At 43.8% G+C, this 10,613-nt stretch overlaps 1 protein-coding gene across 1 annotated transcript; it reads left to right on the plus strand.

Annotated features, from left to right (window-relative positions):
* The first annotated feature begins 1,073 nt into the window (after nt 1-1,073).
* On the plus strand, nt 1,074-4,319 carry LOC109738057 (RHOMBOID-like protein 12, mitochondrial). The gene is made up of 7 exons (XM_073502209.1): nt 1,074-1,256; nt 1,346-1,465; nt 2,423-2,533; nt 2,761-2,790; nt 2,996-3,100; nt 3,198-3,239; nt 3,890-4,319. The coding sequence occupies exons 1-7, from the start codon at nt 1,074-1,076 to the stop codon at nt 3,974-3,976; spliced, it is 678 nt and encodes a 225-aa protein (XP_073358310.1). The 3' UTR covers nt 3,977-4,319.
* The last annotated feature ends 6,294 nt before the right edge of the window (nt 4,320-10,613 follow it).

Here is a 10,613-nt window from a genome sequence, read left to right on the forward strand (position 1 = left end):
GCCCGCATGCAACTTTCAATGGATTCTCACTGGATTCCACGACGGCGGGCCCAGCAATGACGGTGCAGGATGCGTGGACGGTGGACCGGGTGGCAGGGCGCGTGGACCGGGGGACCGCGGGTTGTTTCCGTGAAAAAAGAGGGGTTTTCCTCAAAAGTGCAGCGGCTCTACCGTCGAGGGAGCCGTAAAGATACCGTAGAGTGTTATGTATTTCATGTACAAAGATCGTATTGTAGTGTTTCTTGAGTTATGAGACCAATTCATAGCGAGAGACTTCAAAAACCAAATGTGTAATTTTGTCATGCGAGGTAATCCGTTTCCCAAACTCCACTCCACCAAATCAAAACCCAGAGGCGGGTCCGGCGGGGACAGCAACCCGAGCTTGGCCTTGGCGTGGAAGCTAGGCGGAACAGAATGGCGGCCCTGCAGGGGAGAAGGCTCCTCCTTCCCCTTCCCCTCTCCCTCCTCGCGCGGCAAGCCCTCCGCCGTGCCGTCCCACCGCCCATCCCCCGCTGCCGCTTCCTCGGCTCCTCCTCCCCGCCCGCGGCACCGGCCTCCCCCTTCCCCTCCCCGCCCGCACCCGGCCCCCGCTCCCCGCCCGGCTCGCTCCTGCCGACGAGCGCCGCGGCCGTCGTGCCGGCCGCGCGCGGCGCTGGGTCCCCCGGCCTCGAGATCTCCGCTCCGCAGCGAGGCCGGACCACCTCGGGCTGGCCCCTTCCGTCGTCGGCATTGCTCCACGCCGCGGCGCCCTGGTAAGGTTTCGGTCCGTACCGTACGTCCTTGCTCCGTCTCCCTCCGGGGAGAAGAAACAAGAAAGTTGGTGCCTTTTTTTGATCGTCTGCTCACAGCTTCTGCTCTGGCGTCACCCCTCCCTTCCCTAGGGCGCTCTGGACATCGGCCACGGCTGATGACATGGTGGGCGCGCTCATGGGCGCCAACTTGTCCGTCTTCATGCTCTGGCGCGTGCTCGCGCATCCCAGGTTCATCACGGATCCTCACATGGTTAGTAGTGTCTTGGTGACCTGATGGTTACCCGAGTGACTTCTTTTGCTTTGATTTCACAAGTGCTGGCCATGGTTTCTGGTGCCGGCAGCTGGCTGGAAGGTGTATCACTAATTCACTATGATGATTCTGTGGACGAGCAAGCAGGTTTGGCTGGACATGTACTTGGGCGGGCGGCTGCACACGCTGCTCATGAGCGCCTGGAACAACGTGGATCCCATGTTCATGAGGAAACATTTCATGATTGGTGCTTGGTTGGTAGTTAATTTCTAATGTGGTGGTCTGGATTCTGGAGACAGTGGTACTTTGAGCCTATGACCTGATGGTTTTCGTTGATGAGCAGACCTCGCTGGACAATTTCACGAGTGGGCGTTTGCACACGATGCTCACCAGTTCTTTCAGCCACATGGACCTTAAGCACCTCTTCAACAACATGGTCGGCCTCTACTTCTTCGGCTCGAGCGTAAGACGGACACTCACTCTTGTCACTCTGTCATCTCTTCTGTTCTGTTGACGATACAGAAATGGAACCCACGTTTGTTTGTCAGGCTGAAATTGCATAATTTTGGTTGATAGGACTGATTACTGAATTAGCGTCGCAATCTCTCAACCGGGAGTGGTCTTGGTTCAATTCTATCAGTTAAATGTAGAAATTTACTTGCATTAACTTTGGTTCATGTACTTGTCGAAGATCAATAACGCTTCCTTCATCTGAAAAAGGAGTGAACTGGCTTTCCTGTATGTAATTATTTGTTATCTTTCCTGTATTAGCACTCAGACCAACATTATACATGATCTAGGAGTTGCTGCAGTAGTAGTATTGCCTCTGGAAAATGCCTTTTTGTTTGACTCGCAATGCGTAATCTACATTCCAAACAAGTGTGCAGTACCACTCACTTGTTCCTAATTAAAGAGATGCTGAAATCATATGACCGTGTTCAAGAAATAATATCATGTTTGACAGGAGTGAATTGGCTCTACCATGCTTTTTATCCACTCCCTCTGATCCATATTACTTGTCGCTCAAATGGATGTATCTAGATGCATCTAGATATATCCATATGAGTGACAAGTAATATGGATCGGAGGGAGTGCTGTTTTTTACCCGGTGGAACTAACAATAAACATTACTCTAACGAAAGCACTTAGTTTACCTTAAATCTTCTATGCGAAGCAACACTGTCGTCTTATAGCTATACAAGTGGTACTATTGTATATGCGACTTGGAGATATATGCTCTCTGTTGGACTGACTTTTTGTAACTTCAACCGGATTCCTTAGGATTAACAAAGAGCAATGATACCTTATCACCAACCTTGTGGTTTATTATCAGTACTATCTTTTGATATGTTTCTGTGATGACAAATTATTACCTTTCTTGCTCGTGTTGAATATCTTTTTCTTTTCTTTTGTGCATCAGATTGCCCGCACGTTTGGTCCGGGTTTCCTTTTCCAACTGTACGTGACTGGAGCACTTACTGGGTCTGTATTCTACCTGGCAGAAAAGATTTTTCTAGCTCCACGAAAAGAGGTAATATGTTTTCAGCCACGATTATCAAATAAAATCCTATGGTATGATTATATTATCTCTGATTTAGTACATATTATTTCCTGTTACTTTCATGTGAGAAGACTGGTATTCAGTCACTTTGCTGCCCATGCTAGCTACTTGGTGCCAGCAAAACTTCTGGGATCAAGATCCTTTTTTCAAGCTGCACGATACTCTTCCTAATCTAATAAGTAATGCTTCTCTTGCAGGTTTTTGGAGGATGGAAAACTCCCTGTCTTGTAAGTGATTTCCTGTCTTATAGCTACATCATATATTACAGTGAAATTTGCCCCAATCGACCAACTATTTGACACCGTACACCAAGAAAAATTATTTGGATGGAAAATTTGGTGATCAGAGGCGATACAATGGACACCATTAGTGAATTTGTACAGAAGGGTGTCGGTTGTTACACACTAAATATGATCCTTTCATGTCACTCAGGGTGCAAGTGCTGCAGTTAATGCAATTATTCTTCTCGAGATATTTTTGCATCCGACGAAGCTACTATACTTACACCTTTTCATTCCCGTTCCAGCTGCGTTAATGGTGAGAAGATTTTTGTTTTTACTAAAAAGAAATCTGATAAACATGTGGGTGTGCTAGGTAGTGAGGACATAAATTTCTCTGACTTTACTTATTTCAGGGAGTTGGTTTGATTGGTGCTGATTTGTGGAGGGTCAAGAAGGTACTTATCTAACTTTCATCTACAATATATTTGGTTTTGTTTATATATTTGTTCTCTGCTAAATCCAGGTACCGAACAAATCTAATAATAAATGAATGTGATTTGTGCCACAGTTGCTTATGTTCATTGGCCATGATTTTTTGACAGTGTCACTGCTACTTTTTTTTTTGCGGGTAGTGTCACTGCTACTTTCATGTATTGTTACTGATATATTGAAAATTTGTGAAATGCACGTGTGTGGTTCTTAACCACACGAACCATACAGTATATAGAACTCCTGGTCTTTAATCGACCTGGGGTTGGAAATATAGCTCAATATTCACACCTAGGGAGGCTGGTTGTACTTATCCCTGTTTGTTCTTCTAATGTTTGCACCTTTTTGGTGATCATTGCTTCTACTTTTTAATGCATTGCGTCTACTTCAAGTCAATGTCTCGCCTGACAGCATCAACCATTTAATATGCTAGTCAAGCCATGTCAAACTACAGCATTCCTTAAAGATCTCTATCTGTCTGAAACCTCTCATTTTTGCATAACTATTATCGTTGATAATCGGGTACCCAAGTACTATTCATGTTTTGATAACCATTAATTCTTCATACCTTTTCTGATCTAGAATGGAACTAACTTTTGCCCGTTCATTTTTGTAGGGTGAGAGTCGCGTGTCAGGCTCTTCTCATCTAGGGGGTGCCCTAGTTGCGGCCGCTGCCTTTGCGGAAATCAAGGGCTGGATCTGATCATGCAGTTTACTCATACTCACATGCAGCAAATCCAAGGGCCTGCCTGCTTCCGCCCTGGTGGCCACTTCTTGTGTTGAAATTTGTTGTTATGCGACTACTATCAACAGTCTGAGGGCCGACTCGTGGACCATGCCGCTTATTATCCAAGTTTCTGATGTAGAAATCTTTAAACAAAGTCTAGATAACATCATGGCAGCGGTTAGTAGGCCGGTTGCGATGGTGATGCGCTGATCTTTTGTATGCGACCCTGCGTATCGCATGGATGTACATGTATCTCATCCTGATACTTGTAGCTAGCAGTGCCCCTGCATTTTGTGGTAATGATATGCCGCACTTGTTAGGTTTCTTCTGTTATTTCTCATAGTGGAACCCGACATAAGAATTCCACGTGGTGAAATAAAAGATACTTCATGGCAGATAGATACTGCCAAATGGTTGGGTTTATCTCAAACATGAAAGAACTGGACTGGCATGCACTGTTAAAATATCATTTGCTACTAACTACTACTCCCTCCGTTCCTAAATATAAGTCTTTGTAGAGATTCCACTAAATGGACTACATACGAAGCAAAATGAATGAATCTATACTCAAAATGTATCTATATACATCCGTATGTGGTTTCTAGTGGAACCTCTACAAAGACTTATATTTAGGAACGGAGGAAGTACATGTGTTGAAACTCTTGAGGCCTCTTGTGCAAATGCATCAATGAGCACGAGGCTAACTCTTGAGGCCTCCTGTGGGTAGCGGATGGATGCACTGTGAGCAAATTTGCTTCATTTTCCAGGACAGTGCCAGAATATATCCGAACTGTTTTCGTTACCGATAAGGCGATAACACAAACCTATCAATGCGCTTCCCAACTGCCATTGAAAAACATTGCTGCGAGCAGGAGCAGGCCTCCACCTCACTCACGCCTGCCATAGAGCATGCACGGTCCGGATGATAATCCTGACGAACAAGGAACTTGTGCCAGAGTAGAAACGCCGCACTCGCACCGACACAGCAGAAGCGGGCGGGATCTGGAGTCATACACAAATCAGCGTTGAGTTTTCACACGCTTTCCTTCCTCCTCCCAGTTCCAATAGATGCATTTCGTTGAACATATGAAGAAGATGGGGAAGGCAACTAGGCGAGCACGCCGCCGATCCATGGCACTCGGAAGCAGAGGAGCACCGACCGTTTCAGGCGGCGAGGCCTTGTGCCACGTGATTCAAGTACCAGTGAATTTTCCTGTGTGATTGTGTGACCTTGCAAGCAGAGTCTAGACTGCTCTTGTGACAGTTCATCACTATTTCAGAGGGATGAAGTTCAAGGCCTACCATGCTCTGCATCTTGCAAAATTTTCTTCGGTCAAGTCGCTCTCTCTGCATTGTAACACAACACACCTAGTGAATCAATTACTCCAACTGGCCTCATGACAATTGTCGAGGTCGCTCTAGAAGTTTCAGAGGCGGGGGAGTGAACATGTTCATACGCTGTTAACCTTGCTAGTATCGGCGGTCCAACTCATGAGTCTCAACTTAAAACTGCTCCAGTACTGGTTCAGCATTTCAGAGGGATGAAGCTATCATGCTCTGCAGCATGCAAAATTTTACTATTCAGAAACTCTGCAGTGCTACAGCAATATGTACACCAAACCTAGTTGGTTAACTGGCCAGATAATGTAACCAAACCTGGTGAATTGATTGGCCAGGCAATCTCTCCCTGATTTTGCTATTTCTTGAGACCATTTATAAGGAGTAAAAGAGGAGAGGAACTGCATTTATACATCATTAGTTACAATGTGAAATTCCTCTCTTTGCACTGCGTCCATCCCCCAACATCTAGATGCATGATTCCCACTATTTTTATTTTTATTTTGCTTCCTACAATGCTTTAAAAAAAGTGAGGCCACAATGTTTAGCATCCTCGGCATCAGCTTCACATAGTTAGGATATGCTGGAATGTTCAAAGAATTCTATAGTATCATCTGGTTGGCCGATTTTTCCCTTGCATATCTGTAGATATCAAATCTGAGATGCAAATTCAGAAGCCGTATATGCAGAGACTTACACAAGATGACAAGAATCAGAACCAATACAGTTAGTTTCAGACTAGACAAAAGCAAGAGGTACAGAACGATCTTCCTGGCTTCAAGACAGGAAGGTTGAAATTGTTCGCAAAAAAAAGGGACCAAGATGAAACGGACCGAACATGTAATTGACATCTACTCTTTCTGAGGTGACACTCAAGCAGCAACACGACTCTTTCTTCAGATCGAAATGACACTGATGTCCCCACAATCTTCAACATATTAAGAGGAAACTTACGTCGCTACCTTACCCAGGATTAGCGCACATGGACACCCAGGATTTCTGATGCATGTACAATTCCGGTGCACACTGATGACGCACAGGGACATAAGAGATGCATCTGCAATTCCGGTGTATATTGATGACGCACAGGGAAAAAGAAACTGCCAGGAGTACAAAATATGTATGTAACCGTCATTCAGATTCCCGGCAGATTATAGGAACATAGCAACGCTGTAACCATCATTTAGATTCCAGGCAGATTCCTGACGAAGTGGAACGTCTTGCAGTTGCACCAAACAAACCATAAAGACAGAATTCCGGCAGAGACCAAAGATGGGAAGCAGAAACAGAACTTCACGGTTACATTTTTTCAAATACCTATTCAACAGATAAATGGGTGCAAGCACCTGTCGGCCTAGAGGAAGCAGACTGGGTGCCAATCGGCCAACAGTGGGCCGACTGGGGCCAATCGGCCAACAGTGAGCCGACTGGATCCAATCAGCCGGCAGTGGGCCGACTGGATCCAATCGGTCAGCAGTAGGCCGACTGGGTAATATTTAAAAAAATATATAATTACGGCGTAGTATTTCTGAAATTTAATATAAAAATGGTACTCCCTCCGTTCCATAATGTAGTGCCTATAGATTTTCTGAGAAGTCAAACTTTGCAAACTTTGACCAAGTTTGTAGAGAAAAATATTTATATCTATAATAACAAAAATATATAATGTGAAACTACATCTTATGATGAATCTAGTGATATATGTTTCACACACTAGATGTAAATATTTTTCTCCACAAACTTGGTCAAAGTTTATGAGGTTTGACTTTTCAAAAAATCTATAGGCACTACATTATGGAACGGATGGAGTATTATTTAAAAAAATTAGCTACAGGCTAACAGCCAAAACAAGGCCACCATTGCAGATTCTTTAGAGAAACAAAAGTCTTCAGATGAACATCATGACCGACCGCACATCTTAGTCGCTATAAGCGGATGAATCTGCACAAGCAACACAAGTCACAAACATAGAAAGGGAATTTCAAATATCCTAAGGTAGCAGTTTGATGTAGAGGAACCATGCTGCAGCCTGACCAAATTTCTGTAGTTGTTAACAGAACTATGCTGCAGCCTTGCAAGGGCAAAACACCAACACAAATATGACCTTTCAGAGAGGCCTTGGGAGTCGGGACTGCTTGAGGCTTAAACAAGTGTGGAACCCATTCAATTTGACTTTCGGGTCTCTGTTAATCAAACTGACAACAGGCTTGAACAACAGCAAATACAGTGAGGCAAAGGCCTAAACTGAATTCTTAGTGATATGTATTCTACCAAATGGGATGGACACGAGATAAGACCTAAACTGAATTTCAAGATGAAAACACGGACCCGGATTTTTGGGACATGGTGGCATGCGATGCCGAAATCTCGCACATCCGCATATGCATCACGATTGCTACTTAGGGCCAGTTCTTTTGCTAGCTTTTTTGGGCTTCCAGAATAAGCTGCTCCCTACCCAGCTTATTCTAAAAGCCCAACCAAAATTTCCTTTTTAGAAGCCTACTAATCAAGTCTTAACTACTAGGATTCTAAAAAAATAAATTTGGTTGGGCTTCTAGAATAAGCTGGGTAGGGGGCAGCTTTTTGCAGCTTATTCTAGAAGCCACCAAAAGAACTAGCCCTTAATATAGGCCACTGCAAAATACAGGGCGGGTAATTTGCAGGCCAGAGTAAATACGTAACGTTATACCTGACACGCATGGGCCAGGTCTCGTTTAATTCTCGTATGGATACTAGCTGTCTGGTAGCAACGCCCCTTGCAGGTGTTGGGTCGTTCTTTAATTCTCATATCTGTCATAACTGCACTGTAGCTCCTCTGTGAGTTGCGTCCCTGTGGTGAGCAGAAGAACAAGAGGAGATGGCCCCCGCAGAAACGTTGATACACATGTTATAGCATATCGATACTGATCCTGCGTTTTACTTTCTTGGGTATACGCACGCGCTGACATATATCCAACATGTTCGTCTCCTTGCATTGCAGACTTCTTTTATGACACTTGTGATTAGGTGGCCAAGCCTATGTATTAATGTGCTACTCATCAATAGGCAGATGAATCAACGGAATGCTGATACAAGAAGCTTTATTCATAGCAACTGATTCATGACAAACTAGATGGTTTAGTGTATAGAGTAAGACTCATAGGCTAATTAGCCCTAGATATTACAGAGCTAATAACTGGCACAATGATTAAACACACTTGTATGATGATTAGTCCTAATTTACCAATTAATATATTACTACTACATATATTAATATAGTATTAATACATAGAACATCGACTAAGCACACGAATTTAGCTGTAACCATGACAAACTTGCTCCCATATATTTAGATAATTAAATGCAGCTCGCAGATATTTTCATATCGTAAGTTTTCAACTAGAAATATATGTGCGGAGTTGATTTTGATGTCTCTAATTTTTTAAAATGGGAATTGTAATTTTTGGTTAACATGTATGCTTGTGAAGCTGAGATCAAAACCGAAGACGTGAAAAGAAACCTCATTCTCTATAAGCCATGTAAGAACATTTTAACCTTTATGTAGAATTTTGCCTGATCTTCTATTAATAGACGAAATGATTTTTTTATTAATGTTGCATTTTAAAATTCAAATTCTACTTTTTTTCATGATTCGAGTTAACTACGAAGAATGGAGTTAATTGATTTTTCAGTAAGGAATTGATAAATGTAAGGATTTCAATTCTAAACCAATAGTTGAAACAAGTGACGAAACTAAAATACCCCACTTTCTAAATTGAACAATGCTAGGTGGAGAGAGCTGGTGTGATTATGGACAGGGTGCATGCTTCCAAGTTAACACTTCACAGCCTGCTCCTAATAAATGAATACAGGTTGAGGTGTGCCAGGTGAAGATGTCACATATGTCGCCCAATATTGTTCATCTTCAACCTGGCGCTGAGAGAGAGAGAGAGAGAGAGAGAGAGAGAGAGAGAGAGAGAGAGAGAGAGAGAGAGAGAGAGATATCGACTCTAGTATAGCTACAATTCCACAACTCCATTGTTGGGATGAAGGAACTCTTAGATCTCCGTGTGCATGGACTAGAGAAGCTAGTTGAGTGAGGGACGAGCTGCGGGATGGATACGATGAATGGGGAGAAAATGCATGGGGTGGTGCACGCTGCCGTTGAATGTACAAATAAATGAGATTAAATCCTCTAATCAATAGCATGGATCAGTGTAGTTATTATGCAGTGGGCCTTACTCACTTATTGGCTGTGGAATACTAGGCCTATACTACACTGGAGCGGTGCTGAGAAATAGATATACGGGCTGGTTGTACAAATACTACACAAATCACGTACGCATGGACGGAGGTGATTCCATCCTCGCGTGGAACCATGTCCACTCGTGATTATTCGATGAAAACAGCTACTAATTTCATCACCCGCTACAGTAAAAGGATTAGATAATTTTTTGAACTGAAAAAAGAGAAGAGAATAAAAAATCAATGAGAAGTCATAAAAATATCAATGAGAAGTCACAAAGGAGGCACTTTCGTACTTGCTTTTTTAATAGACGATATATTTAAAAAATCAAGAACATCTTCTATTTCCCGAACATTTGTCTTCAAAATTCCGAAGAGTTTTTTTAATATGCGAACATTTTTTAAAAACCACGAACATTTTCTAAATGCACAAACATTTAAAATTGCGAAGACTTTTTTAAAAATTTATTTGCAAACTCGGATCTGTTGGGCCAGGCCAAGCCATCAACTACTCCTGGGCCTCGGTCCAACGGCCTATAAGGTCCAGCACAAGGACACGTGTCGGCCTTATGCTACAAGGAGGAGGACACGCATCGCCATTGCATTGTCTTTGCGGCCCGAGTGGATGGTAGTGCTGATTTACAACGCGAGTATCACTGCTCGTTTGGTCAGGGAGATGATCGTATTGCTCGTGGACAAAAGAGCATTACTGTTGTTTTGGTCACGTAATCGACGGTAATTCTCCCCAGCAAATATAGCATTATCGTTCGTTTGGACAAGGAGGTGACAATATTGCTCGGCGGCAATCCAGCATTACCGTCTCTTTGGTCATCGAGGCACCCCCCTGGGTGAGCGTCTCGCCTTCCCACCGGCGAGTACCCGCAAGGGCCTCCTCTCATTTGCTCTTCTTCCCGTGCAACGACAGCGTGTCGCTGCGCGCCTTACTTTTCGGTTGCTCCGTCCCTGCTGCCGGCACCACCTTCAGCTGCTCCGTCCCTACAGCCTGCGCCACCATCTTCTCCACTGGCATACTGTCCTGACAATTTCCCCA

The sequence above is a fragment of the Aegilops tauschii genome, chromosome 6 (genome assembly GCF_002575655.3).
Source record: "Aegilops tauschii subsp. strangulata cultivar AL8/78 chromosome 6, Aet v6.0, whole genome shotgun sequence".
Taxonomy (NCBI): domain Eukaryota; kingdom Viridiplantae; phylum Streptophyta; class Magnoliopsida; order Poales; family Poaceae; genus Aegilops; species Aegilops tauschii.

Coding starts and splice junctions, on each gene's coding strand:
- LOC109738057 (XM_073502209.1), top strand. CDS start 1,074: ATGGTTTCTGGTGCCGGCAGCTGGCTGGAAGGTGTATCACTAATTCAC. Junction 1,257..1,345: donor CATTTCATGATTGGTGCTTG/GTTGGTAGTTAA, acceptor GTTGATGAGCAG/ACCTCGCTGGACAATTTCAC. Junction 3,240..3,889: donor ATTTGTGGAGGGTCAAGAAG/GTACTTATCTAA, acceptor TCATTTTTGTAG/GGTGAGAGTCGCGTGTCAGG.